The 27,387-nt window shown below is 43.6% G+C and overlaps 1 protein-coding gene, 1 long non-coding RNA gene and 1 pseudogene across 7 annotated transcripts in view; 2 read left to right on the top strand and 1 right to left on the bottom strand.

Moving 5' to 3' along the window:
• The first annotated feature begins 8,111 nt into the window (after positions 1-8,111).
• LOC144322809 (transmembrane protein 230 pseudogene) lies at positions 8,112-9,009 on the top strand (annotated as a pseudogene).
• Positions 9,010-9,496: 487 nt separating this feature from the next.
• Positions 9,497-17,207, bottom strand: LOC144321915 (uncharacterized). Of its 5 annotated transcripts, none has more exons than XR_013387409.1 (5): positions 16,736-17,207; positions 15,481-15,700; positions 14,981-15,165; positions 11,207-11,386; positions 9,497-9,840 (listed from the first exon to the last, which is right to left on the bottom strand). It is a non-coding gene; the product is annotated as an uncharacterized LOC144321915 (long non-coding RNA). The 5 variants fall into 5 exon arrangements; XR_013387410.1 differs by having other exon boundaries at positions 15,011-15,165; positions 16,736-16,970; XR_013387408.1 differs by lacking the exon at positions 14,981-15,165 and having other exon boundaries at positions 15,481-15,704; positions 16,736-16,953.
• Positions 16,263-27,387, top strand: part of FEM1C (fem-1 homolog C) — a 25,349-nt gene continuing 14,224 nt past the window's right edge. Inside the window, exons 1-2 of one of the 2 annotated variants that reach the window (XM_077911261.1) lie at positions 16,263-16,578; positions 17,505-18,108. In XM_077911261.1, coding sequence (XP_077767387.1) covers positions 17,565-18,108 — 544 coding nt within the window. In that variant the 5' untranslated portion in view covers positions 16,263-16,578; positions 17,505-17,564. Of the gene's footprint in view, positions 16,579-17,377; positions 18,109-27,387 lie in introns of both variants that reach the window. The other variant, XM_077911260.1, reaches the window with a different exon arrangement.

Below are 27,387 nucleotides of genomic sequence, written 5' to 3'. Positions count from 1 at the left end.
CCTTCTGGCTCATGGTTCTGCCCTTTTGGGTGAGGGTCGTTGGAGATCATTATTGAAATGATGCCTCCCATAGCAATGATTTGATTTTTTGTGTAGCCCACATTTCAGGTGTCTTGAGGAATTTATCCAGGGACATAGGAACATATGATATAGTGATAAGCAGAATACAACCTAGATGTTTATAAAGCTAATAAACTGGTACTCTAGTTTTTAAGTACAATGATATTAACCATGTCAGGTTATGAGTCATTCCCCCAGCAGTGAGCTCATACTCATAAGATGATGACTTGAAGTAAGGAACATCCATCAGGAGTGGTCACCTGATAGATGATTATTATTTCAAGAATGAAACATAAGGAAATCAAAGACTTAAAAAAAAGTTTATAATAAACGCTTTATTTTTTTTAAAAGATTTTATTTATTTATTCATGAGATATTCAGAGAGAGAGAGAGAGAGGCAGAGACACAGGCAAAGGGAGAAGCAGACTCCCCACAGGGAGCCTGATGTGGGACTGGATCCCAGGACCCCAGGATCATGGCCTGAGGCGAAGGCAGACGCTCAACCACTGAGCCACCCAGGCGTCCCTATAATAAATGCTTTAAACAAAGTCCACTCCACATTTCTATAAGCCAGGGTTTCTCTAGAATAGTGAAATATCATCGATAAGAAAAAGCCAACTGACTCTCATCTGAGTTTGGGTAGTTAATTTCTTAACATAAAATAACAAATCATCAAGACCTAATCTAGGCACAGTGTCCAGCACGTGGAAGGCTCTTAGGGGTGAATTTTGGCAGTGGCATTAATTTAAATCCTATAACATTGGAAAGCACTTCCATGCAAAGCTGTCTTGGGTGGAACCCTTGGACACAGTCACAAGAAGGCTGATACAGGCAAAAAAAGAGAGATCTTTAGTCTAATGATTTGGAGCAGACAGAGTGAAGGAAAGAACCACCTAGTAAGTGAAACCTAGAATATAGTTATGAATCTGATTCTGATTTAGAGGGAATCTTCACAATTTCTGAATAGAATAGAGAGCATCATGATGTTGGAATAACAGGCCAGAAATAACATTAGCAACAGAGCAGAAAATGGACCAGTGGACGGAGTGAGAGGATGGGGGGAGGAGACAGCAATAACGTGGACATTTTGTTTCTCGCATATTAAAACAATGATCTGGGCCCATTGTCAGCACAGAATGTTCTCTGACGCATTTCTCAAGTAGCAGTTGTGGATTGGTGCTAACATAACCGTCATTTCTGGTCCAGTGTCTCCTATGAACAGGGGCAAGAGTGACAGTGAGTTATTGTTGCAATTATGAGAGGGCATAGGGTTCCGTGAAGATGTGGTGTGGGGTTGGAGATGCACACATATTTAGCCAGCACGGCCAGCTCAAGAACTCTGGGTCTGGCCTTCTTAGATAATCCAGTGGATACTCTTTATTGAGTCCCTCCCATGGGAAAAACACTATATTGAGTGTTTTACAAATGTTTTCTCATTTAGTTCTCAAAACAATCCCTTGGCAGTAGGAATTTTCATTGTACAGTGGAAAAGACTGACGCTCTGAGAGCTATTGCTGTTGGGCCCAAGGATCCACAGTTAGTCAGAGGTGTTGCGCTCTGCGTGGTTTTCTCATAGCTTGTCCATTAAATTCAAATTACCTGTTTATACGTCTGCCACCCACACTAGACTGTCAGGTCCCCAGGAGGGGGACTCTGTTGTATTTTGTGTAAAACTGAATTGTCTGCCTGTAAATCCTGTGCTCCTGTTATCTGGCAGGTGCGCCAACTCCCAAACTTAGTAGCCGTAGGAATATTGTACAAATGTGGCAGGGACACCATTAGGGCCTGGAGGTAAGCAGAGCACACAGTTTTAGAAAGCCTTCTAGAAATGACCTGTATTCTCTTCAGAGGATGTCATTCTCAGAATTCTTCATCCATGCAAATTCTTTTATTTTTTTTAATTTTTATTTTTTTTTTTAATTTTTATTTATTTATGATAGTCACAGAGAGAGAGAGAGGCAGAGACACAGGCAGAGGGAGAAGCAGGCTCCATGCACCGGGAGCCCGACGTGGGATTCGATCCAGGGTCTCCAGGATCGCGCCCTGGGCCAAAGGCAGGCGCCAAACCGCTGCGCCACCCAGGGATCCCCAAATTCTTTTATTTAATATTTTATTTATTTATTCATGAGAGACACATAGAGAGAGGCAGAGACAGAGGCAGAGGGAGAAGCAGGCTCCCTGCGGGGAGCCTGATGTGGGACTCAATCCTAGGACCCCGGGATGACGACCTGAGCTGAAGGCAGACGCTCAGCACTGAGCCAGGTGCCCCTCTTCCCCGCAAATTCTTGATGAGGAGAAACTAGACTGCATGAACATCATTCAGAGACACCATCATAGAAATTCTTTGTTTTTCTAGCTTCCTCTCCCCATCCCCTTCCAGAGCACACAGAATAACAAGAGAAATTGGGCAAATAGTTATTGCATGTGTTCTATGTTCCTGCCATTGCTGCTTGGCACCAGGTAATGGAAGGGCATGGGGCAGAGGCCCACGGAAGGCACTGATTAGCAGCAGATGGTAACGAAGGCCTGCCAACGGCGAGGAGTGTGTGTGGGAATCCCCACTCCAGATGAGTCTTTCAAGTTAGAGAAAGCACAAAGGACAATTAAGAGGCCTACAGGCAGCATGGTGAAGTGGGCTTGAACTGGAAAAGGGTTGTGTATGAGGCCTGAAGCCAAATGGTGAGCAACAGTGTGCCCGAGAGGCGGGGTCCCCATACTAAGATGACAGGTAGGGACACTTGGAGGAGAACCAAGGATGTGGGGCAAGTGGAGGCGGGATCCTGGGAGGCCTCATCAACCATGTCACCAATGGTAGCTTTCTCCCTAAGAGCAGCGAGAAGCTCCTGAGCATAGAGGAGCAGTTTAATCTACGTGCCTGCCTCTCTGGGCAGCTGAGTGGAGCATAAGTCGAAAGAGGCAAGAGCCATTTTAGGGGTTAGGGGACAAATGCCTCAGTCTGGGAGGGCTAATGGGACCACATTCATCACCAGGTTAATTCTCTGCCAGACAACACCTACTTTGCATCCATCACAAGTCTGGCCACTTTCGCCTGAGAGTGGAATGAGGTGGGTGGTGGGCAGGCTGGCTTTGCCCACTCCTGTGGCCTGTCCCTCCAGACTCTCTCCTCCACCATGTTCCACCCATGTTGACTTCCTTTGACTTTCACTGGTGTCTTGAGTTTTTCTTTTCTTTTCTTTTTTTTTTCTCTTTTTTCCTTTTTTCTTTTCTTTTCTTCTTTTCTTTTTTCTTTTCTTTTTTTTCTTTTCTTTTCCCACCTTTCCTTTCCTTTCCTTTCCTTTCTTTCTTTCTTTTTTTTTTTTTTTAACTTTGCAACAGGCCCTTAATACATGATGTTTACTTGCCCCCCAGACCACTCTTGCTCCTTGCTCTGCTTGTTCCCATTAGTTGGCTGTTGTTCCTCCAGCTTTCTCATCAAATGTCATTTCCCCTTGGCAGCCCACCCTGGCACCTGAGAATAGGTCAGGTCCTTGTCATACTCCACTCACAGACATCCTGTGTTTCTCCTTCCTAGCGCACATCTCCACTTGCATACGTTATATGTATTTGTTACTGTTTTTCAAAGCTCTTTCAATAGCAAATGAATGAAATCTTGCTCACATTGGCTGAAGCACAAAACAAAAGAGGTGGCAGGTAGGAATGCAGTGGTTCACATAACAGAGAGGCTAGGACAGGGTCAGCACAAGCAAGACTGAGATGGAGGGCCAGTTCTCACTGGTGTGCCCCCAACGGTGGAGTCCCTGAGGGGTGGGAGAAGCAGTCCTCAAAAGCAGGTGCTCAGGCCCAGGACCTCACCACCTAGGGGCCAGGGAGAGTGGCAATCTGGAAATCAGATTGTCCGGAAATCAATTGCACCTGCCAATTGATGCAATGGCTGACTGCTCATGCGATTTCTTTCTTTCAAGATTTTATTGATTTATTTGAGAGACAGAGAGAGCACAAGAAGGTGGAGGGGCAGAGGGAGAGGGAGAAATGGGCTCCCCATTGCGCCTGGGGCCTCGATCCCAGGACCCTGGGATCATCACCTGAGCCGAAGCCAGACACTTAACCGACTGAGCCACCCAGGCGCTCCTGCCCATGGGATTTCGTACAAGCTACTCTACCTCTTGATTCCCCATCTGTGTCACAGTGCTTACAGCTTTAGGAAAACCAATAAAGCACCCATCTGCCAGCTTTTCTGGCCAGCCCCTTACACTGAGACACAATAAACAAAGGCCCACCATTGTGGGCAGCGGCACCGAACCATAGTACTCATTGGAAGCAGCCTCCTCTCCAGGCGTGACTACAGCTTCCTCACCTACTTCCCATGTCCGCTCCCACGTCCCTTCCCTTCCCTGTGGTCAGGGCCTGCCCTCTCCTGATGATTCAGTGGAGGATGTTTGGATTCGCCTGCCCCATATCTGGTTTGGGCTGGGAACTGGGGCCAAGACTGGGTCTCCTTGCCCATGGTTCAGCCAGTACCTACTGTAGAAATAGACTCAGACTCAGATGAGTTACATTGTTATAACTAGGAGACCCAGTCTGCTGATTTCCCCCTACCCCAAAACCCCACACCCTGGATATTGGTGTTTATTCTAAGGTCAGAAGAGGCAGAGTTTGGAAGCAGAAGGCTCTTCTGGGCAGGAGTAATATGGGATTCTAGCACCAGAACCTACTGAACAAATGCTTTTGGGTGGGGGCTTGTTATCAGCATGTTGTTGACTGAGAGAGATGTGGAATATGGAAAAATTGGGTTTTCTGAAGCACCAATCTAGGTGAACCACTTGGACTTGGGACAACCCCTTGGCTGTGGAGCCAGTGACTTAGCCCAGTGTTTTTATCATCGTGTCCAGCTTGCTCTGAGAAAAACCAGAAGTCTGTTGTTACCTGGCACACTAGGCTAGCAGAAACTAAACATGGCAGCACCCAATTTGCTCAGGTCTGCCTTCCCCCTGAGGAGAGTTGCATGGCCACAGCATCAGGTTCAGCGTTTCTTGCGTGGTTTCCCAAGCTGCTCCACGCCCTTGACTCTTTCAAAATGTTACCTTCACTTTTCACCACTCCCCTTTGGGTTGTTTCCTAGCCATATGGAACTTCTGTGAGTTCTCTCTTGTTTCTGAATCTTTCACTCTTCCTGGAACTTTCTTCACCTCTTCATCTGTGAAAATTCCAACTGACCTTGCAGACTTGTGCTTAGCCATCACTGCCTCTGGAAAGCTCTACCCCAAGCCCACCCCTAGCCCAAGTGAGATGCTTTAGATGCTCCAGGAGGACGCATAAGACATGATCTTATTCATGCCACAGTCTGTTCCCAGAACTTGTCACTAGGCATAGTGCTTATCAGCAAAAAATACATCTTGAGAGAAGAAGAGACTGAGTGAAGCCATAAATGAATGGATGGGCAAAATATACCTATCCTCCACGAATGACTGATCAGAGGGTTACTTTCAATAGGGAAGGACCTAGAAGACGAGGGGTGTGTGGGTGTTCTTGGACTGTTCTAGACTAAGGAATTGAAGCCTGTCCAAAAGGCATGGGAGAACATGTAGGTAAAATAAAATAAAATAAAATAAAATAAAATAAAATAAAATAAAATAAAATAAAATAAAATAAAATAAAATAAAATAAAATAATAAAATAATAAAATAAAATAAAATAATAAAATAAAATAAAATAAAATAAAATAAAATAAAATAAATTATAAACCAATTTTAGCCAAAATAAAATAAATCCTAGAGAACTGATTGTCATGAGCCTAAATAGGATGGATGCCCAGTAGCACTCAGCTTCAAGGACACATCTGCCAGCCTGCTCCTGAGGATTCAACATGTACTTCTTAATGGGAGAACCTTCCATCTCTAGCACAGATCTACTACCAATGTGGTCTTCAGATGGTTCCTCAAGGCTGCTCCACAAAAGCCCTGAGCTCACAAAACTGACACATAGGGCCTTCTCCCCTTCTGACCAGGAAACATAACCCAAGATTGGGTTGTAAGTACAGTAGGCTACTCTGGCCGAGACTTAGCACAGGACCTACCTAGCGGCATGGGCCAGGCTTTGAAGAACTAACGTCGTTGCAGAGAGTAATGCCAGTAGGAGAGCAAGACAGGGGCGGCTATTCTGAGGAAACACAGCAGCTTTGGTTACAATCCAGGCAGCCAATGGCCAGGGTGTTTCCAAGGTGTGTTCATGAGTGGCTTCAGCAAGAGTCAAAGAAACAGAATCCTTCGCCTCCAGGCTGAGTTCAGGGTTTGGGTAGGTACAAGTTCATGTTGGAACTACCAGTAAGTGGCAGGAGAAAGAAGCCAGAAACAAGTGGGATGGGTCAGGGAAAGTGACTGTGTTGTAGCCCTGGCCTCCTCAGAGAGAGGTCAGCAGTGAAATATCCAGGCCCATGCAGGAAGGACCCAAAGACAGAGTGGCAGACCCAGGATCAGTGGACATGGTCACTCACAGGGATAGGAAATGAGGTGGGGCGGATTCTAAGGCAGAATCATCTTACAGAATTCTACACTAGGACATAGCAGGTTCCACCCGCGGGACAGATGGCATGTGGTTTCTAGAGCTGTGAGCACCTGGTGGTGTTGAAGATACCCTGGAATTTGAGTTGTTACCTTGGCAGAGAATCATCACTAATGAGTCATCCCAATGCATGGAGGAAGAGGGCCTTTCAGCTGAGTGTCCAAGGAGGCACCCCAGAGCTCCTGTGTAGGGGTGCATCCGTGAGTGTGATAGAAGGCAGCTTTGAAGTGGAGTCTAGAACTGAGGCGAGATGTGAAAACACCAAAGGGGTGAGGGTGGTGAGAGCCAAATTAATTTCCAAGGTTCTATAAGAGGGAAGGTACCAGAAATCATTTGGGTATTTAAGGGCAGGCATTTAGGGAGTGGTAGCTTTGTTCCTGGGGCTGGGAGAGGGAGTTGGAGTTGCTCTAGACCCAGGGTGGGGTGGCTGTAGGGGACCTAGGTAGACTACTGGATGAGAAATTGTCTGACTCCTCCCTCTCTAATGAAGTGTGGCTCCTAAGACTTTGGGTGGAGTCTCATATGTTTACAACTGACAAGAACTTGACCTGTCTATCTGACATCAGTTTGGGCAGTGCCAGGATTCAACAGCAGGATTTCTCACTTAAGGTGAGACATAAACCAGGGGGTTAATTCATGGAGATGTAAACCAGGTTGGTAAATTCTTCAATAAGCAATTCTTACAACATTGATGGGGTCATGGGTCAGTCATATAGCCACATCCATGAGCCTGGGCTGAATTTGCTCTTGGCTAATGGCTGTCTTGGGTTTCCTGTCCAGTGAGTCCTACTGAGCAGACACTAAAGTAATCAGAAGAAACCGGGCCAGGACATAACACTGGTGATGTCACATTCTCTTTCCAAAATTGGAGGACAAGAACTCATTTGAGACCACAGTCTCAAATCTAGAGGATAGAAGAATCATCTAATGGATTTGTCAAAAATGCAGACTCTTGTGTTTCACATCGAAGCTAGTGAATCTGAATTTCCAAGAATGCATTCCAGGAATCTTTACTTTGAATAACCTTTGTAGGTGGTTCGTAATCTTTTACTTTTATTTTTAATTTTAATTTTTTTTTTTTGGTGGTTCGTATTCTTAAGACCTGGGCACCACCCTCTGCCTGTGTCTCTGCCTTTCTCTCTCTCTGTGTCTCTCATGAATAAATAAATAAAATCTTAAAAAAAAAAAAAAAAAAAGACCTGGGCACCATATTCTATGAAACACTGATGTAGAGGCCCATTGTGCTTCAGCAAGTAGAGACGGATTTTTCATCTTATGAGGCCTGGATGAAATCTGTCCTGTGTTTGGCTCACTCATAATGGCCTGGATGTGGCTATAAGGAGATTTGGAGAGATGTGGTCATCATACTGTGTGACAATTGATAAAAATGAGATAAGATGGATAGGGGTGGGGTAGCAGTTAGGTGAGGCACACTGTGAGGCCCCCGGCGCTTCTGCTGCCCACCATGGGTGAGCTGTCAGCATGAGGGCCCTGGTGTGGGGCTCCTACTGTAGCTGTGTCACTGTGTTAGGATGCTACCTCCTACCAACCTGGCTACTGGAATCCCCAATAGGAAAGTGAACTACTCAAGACTCTCCAGCACAGACCATAGCTACATGGACCTTCAATTTGAGAAAAACCCTCCTAAGAGAGGGAAAGAAGCTATAAGAGACTCTTAATGATAGAGAACAAACTGAGGGTTGACGGTGGGAGGTGGGTGGGGGATGGGCTAGATGGGGGATGAGCATTAAGGCAGACACCTGTTGTGATGAGCACTGGGTGTTGTATGTAAGCAGCTCACTGAATTCTACTCCAGAAACCAATATTGCACGGTATGTTAACTAACTGAAGTTTAAATTAAAATAAATGAATAAATAAAAAATAGATTTTTTTAAATTAAAAAAAATTTTTTTTTATTATATGGATCTTTTTTTGAAAAAGAAAAGAAGAGCCCTCCTAAGATCCCATACAAGGCCACTGCTCCTGCTACACTGCTGTTTTTTTTTTTTTAATTTTTTTTTAATTTTTATTTATTTATGATAGTCACAGAGAGAGAGAGAGGCGCAGAGACACAGGCAGAGGGAGAAGCAGGCTCCATGCACCGGGAGCCCGACGTGGGATTCGATCCCGGGTCTCCAGGATCACGCCCCGGGCCAAAGACAGGCGCCAAACCGCTGCGCCACCCAGGGATCCCTACACTGCTCTTTTTGATTGGTACCTTTGTCATTATCTTTGGCTCCCTTCTGCTGGGGGGGCTATATCAGCAAAGAGGAGGCAGGCCCGGCCATTCCCGTCCTGATCATTGGCATGTTGGTGTTCCTGCCGGGATTTTACCACTTGGGCATTGCCTACTATGCACCCAAAGGCGGCTAGGGTTATTCCCACAACACTAGTCGAGGTTTTGATGGCAAGCACCATCTTCAACCCTGAGGAGGAGAGTCACAGGTGGGACTGCGCCCAGGTGGAAGATATTGAGCAGGAACCACGGTGAAGGGCTAAGGAATTCTGCGATTTGCTGATGTTAAACAAAAGAATGGCCAGAGTTTATGGGTCCATCCTCAAGATGTCAACTGAGCTTACAATTACAAATTAATTAATGGGACATGCTCTATTTTTCTTTATTTTTAAAAAGATTTAAAAAATAGTGGTTATTTACTTGAGAGAGAGAGAGCAGAGTGAGCGAGAGAGAGAGAGCAGGAGCAGTGGTGGAGGAGCAGAGGGAGAAGGAGAAGCAGAAGCAGGCTCCCCACAGAGCAGGAAGCCCAGTGTGGGGCTCTATCCCAGACCTCTGAGATCATGACCTGAGCTGAAATTAAGAGTCAGCCTGCTACCCACGTGCCCCTAGAGTGCACCATTTCTTTTACAGCATCCTCATGGTCAGTTTGTTCTGGTGGCAAATGGAAGAATTCAATAGGTCTTATTTCCTATCACCAGTAATTTATTTTCAGAACAATCTAAGTATCTTCCCCCCACTCTTATCACTAACTTTGCACTGTAGTGGAAGACGTCTGCAAAATCAAGTGTCAGTGTGGGTGATCTATACTATTCTTTTACGTGCTTTCTTATTAACAGCAGCCAGGACTTTGTTCAACCTCAGAGTGAGTTTCCCAAGGGTAAACACTTTCTCTCTTCACCAGTCCTCAGTCAGTGTTGATTTGGTCCGCCCCTAAATTAGCCAGCATATAATTTGGGTCATTCTGTTCTTTGTAAATCAAGATGTTCTGTATATCATGCCTTTAGGACCGAACTTTTTGTTGTTTCCTAAGGGGAAAAAATGTAAATAAGTGGTTATTATTTACAGATTTGAAGCCTGTTGTTAGCACCTCGTATTATGATGTCATTCTGCTGAAGACAGCCAGACTCGGTCTGGATCCCAGAGGATCAGAACACCTGAGTTTAATTCTGTTGTCTAGCTTGCAAAAGAGGAGATATTCAGATATCCAGAAGAAATTAAAATGCCAAAATCGGAAAAAGAAAAAAGAGAAGATGAATAAATGTTCAGGTTGGATAATTGCTAGACTCGTCAGACAGACTGGGGCTGAGGCCAACGAATTACTGGTGAGATAGCAGCTATTCCTTGTTGATTAATGGCCACCCACACAGGCATGGGCAGCCAGTCAGGCACAGGGACAAAGGTCAAGGCTGAGTCTAAAGGTCATGAACACACTGGGATCATTGCCATCTGCGCTTGATGTGTCAACTGGGCTGTACTTGTGACGGTGTCCTCATATCTGGGCTGACTCTGGCCTCTTTCTTCTCCCCACACCTGGAAGACTCCTTTAAGCTATTCGAGATCTCAGAACAGATCTCCTGCTCTGAGTGACCAATCACATCCTCATGTCTTCGAGAAATGTAGGCTTCTGTGCCGGAACTGCTGGACATTACTGGGTGGGCTGGGCTGGAATGTCTCAGGGGAGACTGCCAATGGGTGGAAGGCAGTTCCCAAGAAGCTTCAGAATCTTTCTCATCTATTGCTCCTAGAGACCTAGAGTCAGGGCCCTGACAACTTCAGGAAATAGGATAACAAAGAAAAGAACCAGATACTTTTACAATGATGCCAGATTTCTAGCTTGTGATAACGTGATGAGTAAAATGCTGGCACCATACCAACAAGGGAGACTGCCAAGAGAAAACGATCAGGTGTTGGTGACCGAGTTGCTCCCTCATTTTGAATTGTTCGGGGAAGCAAAGAGAGGCTAGGCCAAAACACACACAGGGGGAATCTGGAAGATTCTCTGGAGCTCACAGGTTTCCTTTGTAAAATGCCAAGTATCCCCAAGATGTTTTCTTGCTTTAAGTAGATTACTTCCACCGAGGATGGAGGGGGGGGTGCCCTCCTCCTAAAACCTCCAAGAGGGCAGCTGAAGGAGAGAATGTGAATTCTGGTTCAGTTGCAGAAATAGGAAATGGTGAGTTATGATGCACTTTGAGGGAGGGGAATGGGGGCTTTGCAGAATCAAAAGGTTGCCTAGGTACCACCCTGTGTCTGAGGAGCAAGTGGGGAAGAAGGGAGGAGCCATCTGCCTCTGTTTGACAGCTCCCTCCCTTCTCCCACTGCCTTTTGGCCAGGCCTACACCCACTCATTCTTTAGGATGTAGTTGAACCACACCTCCTTCCCAGACTCACCAAAGGAGCCTTGGCAGCTCCATTCTTTGGGCCCTTGTGGTTGTTTATATACATATTTCACTCTGATCTGTTTATAGCTGCAGTTCTCCCACAGACCATGGATTCTTTGAAAGCAGGGATCATATATTCATTTAACATTTAATACAGGACACAATCGGATTCGGTAACTGTTGACATGACCTTGGTGAAACAAATTATCAGTGTTAATAGGTTTCTTTCTTTTTTTTTTTTTTTGTTAATAGGTTTCTCACACAAAAAAGGCGTTTCTAAATGGCATGGGGAGTATACATGCTATATTTGTGTCACTTTTGTATTCATTAAAGGAGGGTCCTTTCCCACTTTTCTAAATTAAACTGTTGCCCACTTAGTTACTAAAAACAAAAACATTTCCTCCACCCAAATCAGACCAAGTTAAGGAAGATTACCAAACCATGCAAGCAGACTGTTTCATTGAGCTTTCTAGTTTAAGCAGAGACCAGCAAGAAGTAAATACTTGAATATCCCTAGAAGAGGGGTGCCTGGCTGGCTCAGTCAGTGGTAACTCTTGATCTTGGGGTCATGAGTTCGAGGCCCATGTTGGGTGTAGACGTTACTAAAAAATAAATGAACTTTTAAAAAAAACCCAGGAGGAAAACTGTAGAAAGAATACCCTACTAATTACAGGAGTTTATGTAGACAAAAAAAAAAAAAAAAATCACAAGGGTGGCCAGGCAAATTTGGGAAAATTTGATGCATCATTTTACACATTCCAGCGAGAATTTTAAAAATGTAATATCCAGTGGGCGCATGGTTTGGTGAATTCAGCATACCCTTCTGCTGCTAGTATAGCAGACTAACCTAACTCTCTGGGAAAGTGGAATGACAATATGTATGAGAAACCAGAAAGAAGTTCTGTAATCCAACACCTGGAAATTTATCCAAAGGCAATACATGAAAAGAAGAAAATGCATATGCTTGAAAACGTGTGTTGTTCTCATCATAAGAGTGTCCTCTCTCTGATACTCCAGTTGGTCCCTACCACCCTTTCAGGCATGGGGTAGTGGTGCATCTGGGCTCCCAGTGTCTTGGGGGCCTCGCAGGGAGGTCCTCTCACAGGTACTGGTAAAGCCTTGGGTCTCAAGCAAGGCCGATCAATCAGAGCTATGGATACAGTGACACCAGGCTCCCCTCAGAGCAGACCGAGTATCCACCCTGGCTCCTGGCAATGGCTTCCTCATTTTGTGTACCATTTCTCCAGCCCCTCCTCATTTTTCCAGTCTGCTAGTTCCCACTTGGACCATCTAGAGACTTCTTAGACTTGAGTCCATGGTTTGTCTTGTTATACCCCCCAGAGCATTCTGAGGCTTCTAGGAAGACAATAATTGCTGATTCAACCTGAATCCAAAGCCTTAGGAACTGAACGAATCCCTATCAAACCAACCCAGCCAAACACAAACCTTCTCCTTCCCATTCAGAGAGGGTAGAAAGGAGGCAGGAATTTAGAAAAATAATGTAAGATCATTTAACAAAAAAACAGCAGGAATTTTAGTTGAGGTTCTTTAAGAAAAGAAAAGACTAAGAAAAAAAAGGATTAGAAGAACAAACATTGCCAAAATCTTTAGAAATGGAGACAAATTCCAATAGGGGATTGATGACTAAAATTAGTGGTCCTCAAACATTTTTGCTTAGTACATGAAGTACTATTTACCCTCTTGCATATTTTTTAGGTTAACATTTAAAATTTGTCATCATAGGGATGCCTGGGTGGCTCAGCGGTTGGGCGCCTGCCTTCCCTGGGTCATGATCCGGGTATCTGGGATCAAGTCTGCATCGGGCTCCCTGCATGGAGCCTGCTTCTCCCTCTGCCTGTGTCTCTGCCTGTCTCTCAGTCTGTGTCTCTCATGAATAAATAAATAAATCTTTAAAAAAATAAAAAATAAAAATTTTCATCGTAAGTTTAAGTCTTTGCAAAGGATGTAATTTCCTTCATGCCGTAAACATTCACACTTTAAAATGGAATAGTCACTCTCTTAAATGAATCCAGTGAAATCTAAACACCATAGCAATTATGCCTACCATTCACCATTTTTAAAATATATGAAAAAACTCTTGTTTATCTACAGTATATTCCACTTATTTTTTCTCTTTACACTGTAACTCCATTCCACATTCTCACCCCTCAGGATTATATCCTAATTTCACATATTTCTGTGTTTGAATGTGTTTTATCTATCACCTATTATATTTCTCTGCAATGAAAAGATATATACATTTAAATTTAATATTTTAGGGATGGACGCCTGGGTGCCTCAGCGGTTGAGCGTTTGCCTTCATTCCAGGGTGTGATCCTGGAGTCCCAGGATCGAGTCCCACATCTGGCTTCCCTGCTTCTCCCTCTGCCTGTGTCTCTGCCACTCCGTCTCTCTTTCTGTGTCTTTCATGAATAAATAAATAATCCTTAAAAAAAAATAAATTTGGGGGATGCCTGGGTGGTTCAGCGGTTTGGCGCCTGCCTTCGGCTCAGGGCATGATCCTGGAGTCCCAGGATCAATTCCCATGTCAGGCTCCCTGCGTGAGGCCTGCTTCTCCCTGAGACTGTGTCTCTGCCTCTCTCTCTCTCACTCTGTATCTCTCATGAATAAATAAATAAAATCTTAAAAAATAAATAAATAAATTTAATATTTTACATTTCCTGTGTCTGAAAGACTATAAGTGCTGAAATATTTTCTTCTAGATTGAGATATATTAAAAATAATCAATTATTCAAAATAATATAAAATATATTACAAAGCTTTTAAAGTATTAGACATAAGTAACTTTTTACAATTACTGCATTTGTTTGTTGTTAAATACTACTTCTTAGAAGAAAGAGATATAGTTTAGCATCAGTGTTTTTTCTATTTTTCATTTTAGTAAATTGTAAGAATGTTTTTACCGTTAATAAGTAGATGGGGCTGTAAGGTTTTGAACTTTAAAATTCTTTGAACTCCTACTTTATAGACTCATATAGTGATCTTCAGGTCATCCTTTATTGAAAGCAATTATTTGGAAATCATATGACTTGCAGAAGAATTTGTTACAGAGCCATTAGAAGTATACACTTTCTCAATACAGCCCAATATTTTAAGTTGATAAAAAACTGACAAAAGTTTCCTCGAGTTTTTACACGCTGGAATAATGCACCCTTCTAAGATCTCATTGAATGAGTTATGCCCTCTCTTTTTGCAATTTGGAAAATATATAGCTATGGTGGCATGGCTGGGAAATGAAGCAGGGAGACACACTGACTGCATTCTTTAAACCAGCAAATCAGTTTCAGGAAATAGTATAGATGCAAGTTGAAGATTCAGAAACAAGTGGCCTTAAAATGATCTTAAGTAGGCACCTACCCCTTGAAAATCCCTTGGAGGGAATGCGAGGGTGCACATCTCAGTTTGCAGGCCACTGATAAAAATTTTCACGTCGTCTTACTGAATTTGTTAAGAGCTCAGGCTAGGCTTTGGTCAGGACTCTGTACAGTGGCATCTGTGTCTTGGGAGTATAGACCTGTGACCTGCACACTAAGGATAAAGCAGCTCAACCTCTCGGTTGATGGATTGTTAAAAATGACTACTCTGATCCTTTATATTCTGTTCTTCTGTATTTTCTTCTCAATGCCAGTAACCTGAGCTTCAATTCTGGGGTTCTGTGATGCAACCTGTATACTGACTACTTAATAAAAGAGGATTATTAAGACTATAAGGACACAATAAATCTTTAGAGGACAGTAAGGGAAAAACAAAACAAAGTATGTACTTGTATGAAAATTAGGACTTCAAAAGTCACCTGGGTGGCTCAGTGGTTGAGCATCTGCCTTTGGCTCAGGGTGGGGTCCCGGGGTCCTAGGATGGTGTTCCCCATAAGGCTCCCCGCAGGGAGCCTGCTTCTCCCTCTGCCTGTGTATCTCCTCTCTCTGTGGGTCTCTCATGAATAAATAAAATCTTAAAAAAAAAGAAAATTAGGACTTCAATTATGCAAAATTACATCAACTACAAACCTACATAAACTTCTAGACAAAACTATAAGTCAAGAAGCAAACATGAAGTTGTGATTTTGGGGCGTGTGTGAAATGTCTGACTTTAAAAATAATGATTACATTTGTGAGGCGGGGTCTGATAACGTCTAACCTAATAGTCTTTCCCCCAGTGGTACCCAAGGAATTGGTACAAAATAAAGTATTCACAAGATTGATGATCAGTTTTTCAAACACTATTTTCTCCTCATGATTCGCTCTGGGTGTTCTTCCCCAAACATACCTACACTTTTCCTCAATCTCGTTTAATACATCCCTTGCCTTAACGCCACAGATTTGGTAAGTTTCCTTCCCTGCGGTATGATGTGATCTTCATTCAGATTAGCTTTTTGGCTTTCTTTCATTTTCTGGTTTTATTGTTCAAAGAGTTGAAGAGCTTGACCTTGTTGACTCACTGCTCTGAAATTTTAGCACTCTTCATAACATTTTAGTTTTTTAGAGCCCTTACTTTAAAAGAAAAAAAAAAAAGGCATAAGTCATGACTGGCAGCGCGCCCCACACTAATCTTTTACTGAGATTTCCCGTGTTTTTTCTTGTTCTGTTTTTCCGACATCTAACCATGAGAGCTCGGTGTATTTCCACCAACAGGAGAGAAGAGGGTGCTCCCGGAGCGTCGGTGGGTGCGAGGGAGTGACCACAGCCACCGCGCTCCTGAAGTTCTGGCCGTGGGACCCGGAGGTCCCGCACACCAGCCTCCCGACACGTGCGCGGGGAACCCGAGGCGGCGGAGCGGCGCCCGCCCCCGCCCCCGCCCCCGCCCCCCGGGCCGCCGAGCCGAGCCGAGCCGAGCCGAGCCGAGCCGAGCCGAGCCGAGCCGAGCCGAGCCGAGCCGAGCCGCGGCGTGGCCCCGCCCCCTCGTGGCGCCCCGCCCCCCGGCGTGCCTCACGCCGCTGCGTCCTCCGCCGGGCTCGCGGCCCCGCCCCGCCCCGCCCCGCCCCGCCCCTACGCGGTTGCTCGCGGCGGCCGCCGCCCTCCCCCGGCCCAATGGCGCGGCTGCCGCGTCAGTGATGTGAAGCCTCGCTCCGGCTCGTCCGGCCCCCGGCCCGCCGCCCATTACACCATCCGCCGCGGCATCCGCTGCAGCTGCTGTAGCCCGCGCAGACGGGGAGGGCGGGAGGCGGCTCGGCGCGGCGGGGCGGGGCGGGGCGGGGCGAGCGGCGCGGCCGGATTCATTCCTGTGGGGCGCGGGGCATGGACGAGCTGTGCGGCTGCAGGCGGAGCAGGCCGGCCCCGGCGGCGGCGCGGACAACGGTTTCCATTTAAGGGGGGCGGCCCGAGCGTGAGCGGCCGGCGGCGGCGGGGAGGCCCGGCCCCCGGGCAGGTAGCGGCGGCGGCGGGGCCCTCGGCGGGGAGGCCCGGGCGGGCAGGGGAAGGCGGCGGCGGGCCGAGGCCGCGGGCTCGGCGGCTGGCCGGGCGGGGGTGGCGGGGGCTCGGGGAGGCGGCCGCCCGGGCCTGGAGACGGCGGCGGGGAAGCTTACGGAGGGGCGGCCGCGGTCTGGGGGCGGCCGGGGCATCCAAGTGGGGCGGGCCAAGTTGGCTAAGCCGGACGGCGGCCGGATTTCCTGAGAGGCTCGAGGACTTGCGAAGCGCAGAGCAGCCTTGGGGCGGCCGCTGTGCGTGCGCCGGCCGGGTCTGTGGTGTCCGACCTTTCTGTTCCGTCCCCAAACCCCCTCTGGCCCCCGTGAGGCCTTCAGCCTCGCGCTTGGCCCGCTCTCCCCTGCAGCTGGGAGCCAGAGGAACGTTTCTGAACCCGCGTCTCCTGCCTCTTTTCGGTTGTACTCACTCTGGGCGTGTGCGAAGCCGAAACTAGAACAAAGCTTGGCTGCTTAGGAGGCGAGAAAGCCGGTTGCCGGGAGTGTTTACGCTGACCGTGTGCAGGAGAGAGACTGCCTCCCCCGGACCCTTAGGGCCCGTGTGCACCCTTTGTGTTCCTCCCGCCGTGTCTGGTGTCTGGGGGGCTTGAGTAGTCCCTGGAGTATGCCTCTCCCCTCCTCCCCCTGCCGACTCCCGCCGCGGAGGAGGAGAAATTAAGGAGACCTAAGTAGTGTTTTTGCCCTTACCTATGGAAATGTCAAAACTGCCACTTTTTTTTTTTTTTCCCCCTTCTCTCTCCTTTCTAGTTTGGTGCTCTGGTTGTCAGATGTTGGGAGGCGGTAAGACAGCATACTTTTCGTGGTTTTATATCCGTTCGGGGTGCAGCGATTAACACTGAACTTTGGTTCCTGTGACTCTTGCCTGTGTCGATAGAGTGAAGCTGGAGCTTTGCTTTGAAGGATAAAGAAAGCGCAGCCTCTCCACCGGACATAAATGGATCTAAAGACAGCAGTATTTAACGCAGCTCGGGATGGCAAACTCCGGCTTCTCACCAAGTTGTTGGCAAGCAAATCCAAAGAGGAGGTTTCCTCCTTGATCTCTGAAAAAACAAATGGAGCCACGCCGCTCCTGATGGCCGCCAGGTACGGGCACCTTGACATGGTGGAATTCCTCCTAGAGCACTGCAGCGCCTCCATAGAAGTGGGGGGCTCTGTCAACTTTGATGGCGAAACCATTGAGGGGGCTCCCCCGCTGTGGGCCGCCTCTGCAGCAGGACATCTGAAGGTGGTGCAGTCTTTGTTAAATCATGGAGCGTCTGTCAACAACACAACTCTGACCAACTCCACTCCTCTGCGAGCTGCCTGTTTCGATGGCCATTTGGAAATAGTGAAGTACCTCGTGGAACACAAAGCTGATTTGGAAGTGTCCAACCGCCACGGGCATACGTGCCTGATGATTTCGTGCTACAAAGGACACAAAGAGATTGCTCAGTATTTACTTGAAAAGGGTGCGGATGTTAATAGAAAAAGTGTTAAAGGTGAGTTCACCTTCTTCGTTGCGGTTTTTGAAGTGTTTACCATTATTTTTCAGGAAGTCTGGTCCCTAACTATATAAACAGTGGGCGCTGAGTCAGCCAACACCGACAGACCTGTTTTGATTATGTGTCCCTTCCATCCTAACCTTGCTGGTCGTTTCTCTGATACCCCATAACACAGTGAACAAGTGTGATGAAAAGACCTCAGTCACGACATTAAGGAGCATTTTTCTGTCACTTGTTTCGAGTACCTTCCAATTCCTGGGTTCCCCAGAGTTACAGGGGATGTTAGCAGCAGTCAGTCTGAGCCCTTAGGCTTGCATTTAATCCATTTGAGAATATACTTCAATGTAATGTATTTGTCTTAGCTTTGATTTTTTTTTTTTTTTTCTAAGAGCGTTGGTAGAATAGAAACTACTATATTTAGTGAGTCATTGTGTTATGTGTCTTAGTTAGGCATTTCATTTGTTGTTCAGTCAGGGAAGGCCAGGCCACACTGACCTGGAAGGATTAATATCAGTGGGAAAGGAGAAAATCTGTCCTCTTGTTCTTAATTGATCGTGTGGCCAGTAGAAAAATCCTTTCACCTAGAACACCTATTAAACATAGCAAGAGAGAAAAGAGATTTTAAAAGCTGCTACAGCCCTGAGAGCCAAACAAGGACTAGGCTAAACAGACGGGGATTTGGTGGCTAGCAACATAAACATTTTTGTCCAAAAGAGGAGCTCAGGTTGACTCTCGTGTGTAATTTTCAGGGATTGTAATAAACCTAACGCAGCAAATGGTAGTTGAGAATTTCTTTTTTGGAAACTCTTAAAAACAACTCTTTTGATCGCGTATTTTGATACTTGGAAACCTTTTTTTTTTCTCTTCTCTTCAGCATATTTATTTATACAACAGAGTAATTCACTGCCCCATTAAAAAAAAAAAAAAAAAAAAAAAAAAACCAAACTATTAAAACTGAAAAGTAGCCTACCTACACAGTAAAAAAATTCAAACAATACAAATTGGTGGACAGTGTTTACAATGAGAAATCTTAACCACCTCTGATTTCCAGACCTCCCACCCACTGGGAGCCACTGTTTGATTGCTGTTTATGGGCTTTTGTGTGTTCTGGAGATGGTCTGTGCAAAGACAGGTACACTTGTTTATGTCTCTTCCTCCCTCTTTCCCTTCTGTTGGTTGATATATACTGTTTGGGTTTTTCTTTCTTCTTTTTTTTTTTTTTTTTTTAACCTTAAATTATCTTGGCTGTCATTCAACTGCAACACACAGAACTTGCCTCACTCTGTTTAGCGGTTACACAGTATTTCATTGTACGAATGTACATAATTTATCTAGGCCCTGTTGATGGACAGTTAGGTCACATCCAATATAAGCAATGCTTCTGTAAATATTCTCGAACAGAAGTGTGTCACACTTGTGTGACAACAGCTATATGCTAGGTAACCTATAAATGGAATTGCTGAATCAAAGTGTGTATTTATCATTGTGATGGTGTCTGATTGCCTTTCAGAAGGGCTAACGGGTTATGAGACACAACATAGTTGTTGGACATAATTGACTGATTTTAGTATTTTTTTTAAAGGTTTAATTTAGAATCGTGTGGGCTCACTGATTTTTCTGTAAATTTATTTTTTAGAGAAAATATAAAAATCTCACAAAATGCCACTTAGAGATAATCCTTCCAAAATACTTCTGAATTTATTATGTATATTTGTAATTTTATTGTATATGCTCTTCTATAACCTTTTTTTAATCAGTAATATCTTTAATTACATTAATTATAGTCCTTTAACTTCAGTAGCTGTGTACTCTCCTAATAGAGTTTTCTATTGCTTCTGGCTTTTCAGTAGGATAAAGGAATGTTTCTGTGGACATTCTTAGAAAATTTTTTGTTTGTTCCTGATTATCTTTGAGGTGGGTTGTTGGCTTAGAGGACAGCGTGGCATTTTTGTTTGTTTAAAACATTCATTCCTTTAAAGAATGCCTGTTTAAAGGGAGCAATTACTGCTTACATGACCATGTTACCATTGGGAATGCTTTGCAATCCATTAACTAGCAGAAAAAGCGTTAAATCTACGTCTACCTTTTTAGGTTTGTTGGATTTTTTTGTTTCTTTGTTTTGGGCTTTTTATTAGCCAAATGCACAGATTGTTGAACTTAACATATCTAAGTGAAGTTGTTTTAAACTCAGGTCATTGGAGAGATAAGTACTGATACTGCTTCCCTTATGGTTTTCAAAATTGCTTTCCATGCTTCTGGAGATATAACGTACGAGAGAGCTTCACTATAAGTAGCTCATATTTTTGTGAGCATTTCCCCCTGATGAACTGAATGGTATATAACTTGATAACCTTTGCTGTTTCAGAAGAATGTTTCTTTTATCACTATCATCATACAGCCTTGTATGTGAGAATACGGTCCAGTGATCTAATTCTGGAGTTGGTTTGGTCAAATGATCTAATTCTAGAGTAGTTCTGTCCCACCCCCGCCCCTTTATCAGTATCTAGTACTTGTGCCTTTCAAAAAAATTACACACAAGAAAACAGTTTTTTTTTTAATTTTTATTTATTTATTTGTTTGTTTGTTTATTTATTTATTTATTTATTTATTTATTTATTTATTATAGTCACAGAGAGAGAGAGAGAGGCAGAGACACAGGCAGAGGGAGAAGCAGGCTCCATGCACCGGGAGCCTGACGTGGGATTCGATCCCGGGTCTCCAGGATCACGCCCTAGGCCAAAGGCAGGCGCTAAACCGCTGCGCCACCCAGGGATCCCAAGAAAACAGTTTTATGCCAGAAATTGTTTTCACGTATTCTCAGTTTTATATACATACAGATGTATGTCATATGTGTGTGTGTATTTATATATTTGTGTGCAGTACATTTGTTATAGTGCCTTTTAATTTTTACAGTGATTCTTAATGAAAATTGGGGGCAGCTTAAAGTGTATATGTACCCCTCCCCCACTCTGATCCTGAAGCTTCCATTCTTTGATAATCACTCTTTTCTGACTCTAGATTTTTTTTTTTTTTTTATGGGTTAATGTGTCATTAAAAAGCATTTGAAACTGAGGCAGGAACATTGGAGAAGGATCTATCTGATACAGCATCAAGGAAAGATGCCACCCCTTCCCCCTGCCCCAACATTTTTTCCCCTATCCAAGAAGTAGACAAGAGTGATGAGATTAGGGATAAAATGGAATAACTTCTTAGGAAATGGTATGTGTCAGCTGTTGGAAATGGTTGTGAAGAAAGAAAACCCCGGTAGATTATGTTTGGTCTTCTTAAATACCAAATGCACATGACTTCTACATTCCATTACTTTTTAACAGGCAGTTGGCATTTGAATATATTCCTTAACTTTTGTTTTCATTACTTTTTAACAGACTGTTGGCATTTTGAACAGGTTTTAACCTAAGGTGGAATTCATCCCCTAATTGAGAGAGCACTTACTGAGTCCCTCAGTGTACTAGGCTGTTAGACCTTAGAATATACAGAGCTAATTAAGACAAGATAGCCTGTCCTTGACTCCGTGCTCTTGAGCTCATGGTTTGATTGGAGAGACAGGCTCATATGCAGATACTTGAGCCACAGTATGGTAAGTGCAATAGTAGTATTTTCTTGATTTGATATTTGTGAATACTTTATCCCCACTCAGATCGTTCCCCGGGAGCCTGTGGGTTCTTTGTTTTCCGGTGGCATTCACAAAGAGGAGAAAAACTTTGAGATGTTTAGGAATACTTTTCCCATTTAACACAGCAGGTGATTTTTGAAACAGGAGAATGGGTTGCTGTGTAAAAACCACAGACCCCAAATCAGAAGTGATTAGACAAGCCCATCTCAGAGCTACTACATTGATTTCAGCACTTCCTGGTTATGGTCATCTTGGGCTTGTTTTGTTTTATGTTGTTGGATTCAGAATAGAATCTATGGCAAAGTTACTTTAGCCCTTCAGTTCTGCTTTTATACCCCAGATTCTGCTGGGAATTGAACAGCTGAGAGTGATTTGAGTGCTACGGACCAGTAGTATAGCTTCTCTGAGTTGGGTTTGGAGAGACTGACCCTAGAATACAGGCTCTCCTCCTACATAGGTTAATCTTGTAAATACCCAAGGTAATTAGGTAAGTTGGTAAGAAGATAATCACTGTGCATTTTCTGTAGGCAAGACCCTGTGTGGGACATTGTGGAGGCCTCTAAGAAGATACAGGATGGCATATTTGTTAACTGCTAAAGGAATAGTGTGAGCCTGTGCTGATGGATTTTAGAAGACATGTCATGGAGATGTTGAACTCGGAGACATTGAAGGGGTTCTCAGGGTTCAGATCTGTAGATTGCATTGGATAAAGTTTTTAATGCTTAGGAAATGACATAAGGAAAAGCACATTGAGAAATATGCTTGGAGAGTCCAGGAAGTAGAAGAGTAGGCATATTTGGATCAGAGGGCACTCAGGACTAGATTATAAAGGACTGACTTCTAGGTAAAGGCGTTTGATTTTTATTTTTTATGCAGTGGTAAGTTAGTGAAAGTTTCCAGTTGAGAAATAACTGAGATTTTTTCCCTCTCTTTCTTTCTAGAGAAACCCACCTGTGTGCATTCTAGTTCTATTATATTGTGAGCTCTTTAAAGCTAGAGACCTGGTGTTTGTGTCCATATGTTAGAAAGAGTGTCTGGCCCATAGTGGGTAGTTGGTAAATGAATAAAATAGGTTGGATTTAAGAGAGGATTATAAGCTCTTTGATGGCCAGGACTGTTGACTGTTGTGTTGTTCTTTCACTATGGAAATAAATACATATGTGAAGACAGTGTAAGACATTGAGGCCATAATTGTGAAAAATGAGCAGTATAGGTAGAACTCTAGGAGTTCAGAAATGGAAGAAATTAATGTAGGCTCATAAGTATAGCTGGCTGTAAAAGGGTTTGAGAGAGAGCCTGTTCAAGCAGTTTTATTTGACTTATTGCTAGAGAAATGTTCTTATTCCTGCATAAGGGGAGAGAAGAATATGATTTGAGCCACTTTATACTTAACCACCTTTCTTCAGCCATCATCCACATATGCCAAAGTTTTAAAAAATGTATTTCTCTCTCCTCTCCTTTTGTTTTCTGCAGTAGTTTATTTTTTTTTATTTTTATTTTTTTCTCTGCAATAGTTTAAAGGAAACCCTAAGCATGTTATATTAGTTCTCTGCCATAGCCTCGTATAGGCAATTTGTGGTGTAGATGTATTTTAATGAAGGAAGTGTGAAAAATAAGTTATATTATTATATATATTTTTTTACCCATTGCAAGTGCAGAGGAATCTCAGATAAGAAAAGCTCCCCCATAAATTCAGAAAGGTTGATGTTAGGATCAGGGATAAAGAAAGTGACCCTTATGCAGTTGGTATGCGGGGTGGTAAGCTCTGCCAGTTGGAAGCAGAAGTTGTCCATCCTTTTTTGATTTTTCAAAATTCTTCTCAGCTGTTGGTAACCTCAACACCTACTATCAGAGAAGAGTTGGAGAGAGGGACTTAAAACTTCTGTGGCATATCTGTATTGGTTTTGATTTAACAGTAATGTTCAGATGACTTACTGGTTGAATTCATGAGCATTTTGTTTCCACTTCATTGGGTTGCGCCTGCAAGTTGTCGCACGTTCATCCTTTTCCTCTTGGGTCCCCTGGCACACTTCTCTGTGTCCCCATAGAGACTTGGTACCCAGTTGGAGAAGTGAAGCTATAGAAAGTGTGTAGGTTGAGTGCAGTGGGGAAAGAGCCACTGTGTTCCTCTAGGCTCAGAAATTGGATTTTGAACTGCAAGTCCTCACAGCTGAACTGAAGTTGGGAAGAAGAGTACATCCTGAACTCTACTGCCCTTTCTGGGCTGTGGGCGGCTGCACGAACTAACTAACAGCAGAGGTTGTTTTGCTTATTGACCTTTGGGTACCAGTGGTTCCCTTGCTGAGTTCATTTTTATCAGACTTCCCTGGATGCAAATTGTTTCTTTAAAAACAAAATTCAGGGAGCCCTTGGCATTCTGGAGACGAGCGCCGTTGAGAGACATTAGGAATGTATGTAACGGAAGATAGAAGTGGGCAAAGGCCCAGGTAAAGAAGTCACATGGGGACACATCTGCCAAAAACATCTCCTCTTCTTGTCCCCAGTGCTTTGGGAAGAGTGACCAGGAAAAGGAATTTTCAGGAAGTCTGAATTGTAATGGTGATGCTTCTAGCAGCTGATGTTGTATAATTTTCATCAGATTACACTGATATTGGTTGCTTTTCATCCTGATCCCTTAGCTCAGGCCCTCTTAGCCTTAAAATTCTACTAGATGTCAGGACCCATCTCCCAGGCTTTTCCTGATTCTCCTTGAGTTAAAAGAATTCGTCCTAACTCTGGATGCAGATGTTTTTAGTGTTTAACTTTGTTGTGATCTTTAGGGATCTCTATGGTTAAATATCCTTATGCTCTGAACTCAGTGCCTTATACAAAGAATTCATGAAGGGAGGGTACATGGTAACCTTGGCACAGTTTGTATTTGATTCTGTTTTGATTCTTTTTTTTTTTTTTTAAATTCCTGTCCTTGAGTATCTCTGGTATTAGAATATACATGGGGGAAGGGAAGCATCCTGAGGAGAGGAACCTTCTAGTGCTCCATAGAATCCTGAAGTCTCTACCCCTTCTCACCTCTTCCCTTAACTCATACCATTTAGTTATCCCAGGAATAAAGTACTTGGAGTCAGCATTGTTCCACAGTTGAATTGCAGGCCCTTCCCCATCTTTGCACGTGGGCCTCATATGAGTACCAGCTACAGAGTTGAAGAATGGAGGCTAAAGAATAGAGGTGAGAATTGTTTCTGTGTATTCTCTGTGCATTTCCAACAAATGTGTAAGGGACCTTTAATTGCTGCTTCTCAAAGTCAAAACTTATACTTTTATCAAAAACACAAGTACTTTGATTTTAAAACAGCTTTGAGACACAAGTCACATACCATTCACCCATTTAAGTGTTCAAATCAGTGTATGCAGAGCAGTGCTGCCATCACCACCGCCACCTTTTCTTCGTTACCACACCACCACCCCAAAACCCATATCCAGTACTACTCACTCCCATTTCCCCTCCTCTCCCAGCCTGCATGCAGGAAGTTTAGGCAACCACTAATCCTTATGTCCTTAAGTGTTTGTCTGTTCTGGACATTTCATCATATAAATGGAATCATAATATGTGCTCTTTTGTGTTGTGATTCTTTGCCTCCGTGTGATATTTTCAAGGCTCATCCATTTGTAGCACGCGTCAGTACTTTATTGATTTATTCTTTTCATTGCATAATCCCTTGTGTAGATAGACCACATTTATCCATTTATCAGTTAATGGCCATTTGGACTGGTTCTACTTTTTGGTTGTTAGGAATAAGAATGGTATGAATGTTCACTTACAAGCTCTTGTGTGGATGTACGTTTTCATTTCTGTCGGGTATATATGGAGGAGTGGAATTGCTAGGTCACATGGCAACTCTCTGTTTAACCTTTTTTTTTTTTAAACACAGGTCAACCAGGACTTTATTTTTTTTTTTAATTTTTATTTATTTATGATAGGCACAGAGAGAGAGAGAGGCAGAGACACAGGCAGAGGGAGAAGCAGGCTCCATGCACTGGGAGCCCGACGTGGGACTCGATCCCGGGTCTCCAGGATTGCGCCCTGGGCCAAAGGCAGGTGCTAAACCGCTGCGCCACCCAGGGATCCCTCTGTTTAACCTTTTAAGGAATAGCTCAGCTGTTTCCCAAAGTGGCTGCACCATTTTACATTCCTGTCAGCAGTGCAGGAGAGTTCCAGTTTTTTCACACCCTCACCAACATTTGGTATTACTCTTCCTCCCTGAGACTGCCATCTTACTGGATATGAAGTGGTATCTCATTGTGGTTTGGATTTTTTTTTCTTCAGGGCTGTGATGTTCAGCATCTGTTCATGTGTTTATTGGCTATTTGTTGATCGGCTTTGGAGAGATGTCTTTGTATTGTTTGCATGTTTTAAAATTGGGTTATTTATTTTATTACTGAGTTGTAAGAGTAATTTATATATTCTGAATACAAATCCTTTATCAGATACATGATTTGCAGATATTTTCTCCCATTCTGTACATTGTTTTTTCACTTTTTTTTTAAGTAAATTTAATTTTTTTTTTTTTAAGAAAATGGGGGAAGTTAAGAGTAACAAAAAGGGAGTCAGGTATACCAGTAAAAATAAGAGGAGCAAGTAAAATGAGTGCTGATCACAAACTTAATTTTTTTTGTAAAAACTGAAGTAATTATAAAATGTCTTCCATTTCTTTTCTTTCCTTTTTATTGAAGTATAGTTGACATACAATATTGTATTAGTTTCAGGTATACAGCATAGTAATTTGAGTTAAACATATGCGGTGTTCACCATAATGAGTGTAGTTACCATCTGTCACCATACCATGTTATTACAGTATTATTGGCTGTATTCCCTATGCTGTAGTTTTCATCCTCATGACTTATTTTATAACTAGAAGTTTGTACCTATTACAGCCCATCGCCTATTTCACCCATCCCCTCTCACAGCCTCCCTCTGGAAACCATCAGTTCTCTATATATGCGTTTCTGTTTTGGTTTGGTTGTTCATTTTGTTTTTCAGATTGCACATTTAGGTGAAATCATATATTTGTTTTTTGCTTGTGTGACTTATTTCACTTAGCGTAATACCTTTTGGCCCATCTATTTGTCACAAATGACAAGATTTCAGTTCTTTTTTATAGTTGAGTATTACTTCATTATGTGTGCGCACACACACACACACAAACACACACTGCATATCTCCTTTATCTGTTAGTCTGTCGATGGACACTTAGGTTATTTCCATATCTGGACGTATTACTACTATTACATATTACTACCATAAACAGAGGAGTGCATGTATCTTTTTGAATTATTGTTTTTGGATTTTTTGGGGAAGTGGAATTACTGGGTTGTGTGGTATTTCTATTTCTGACTTTCTGAGGAAACTTCATACTCTTTTCCACAGTGGTTGTACCAGTTTGCCTTGTTTTTTTTCCACTCTTTTGATGATATTATTTATAGCAACTTGGATTTTATTTTACAAGCTTATTTTTGAAATATTCAACTGTAGACCACTTAGAATTGACTTAAGACAATTGGGGGCTTTACTGATACCCTTTGCTACATAGACAGGAAGGTTTCTGTGGGTCAGACTGTGTTTGATAAGCACAACTGTATTTGACTAAAACACACTAAAACTTGACCTGTGTGAGGACTTTACAAAA

This window comes from Canis aureus, chromosome 10, assembly GCF_053574225.1.
Source record: "Canis aureus isolate CA01 chromosome 10, VMU_Caureus_v.1.0, whole genome shotgun sequence".
NCBI lineage: Eukaryota > Metazoa > Chordata > Mammalia > Carnivora > Canidae > Canis > Canis aureus.
Note: the sequence above shows the minus strand (reverse complement) of the source record. Positions and strands in the feature narration are given on the sequence as shown.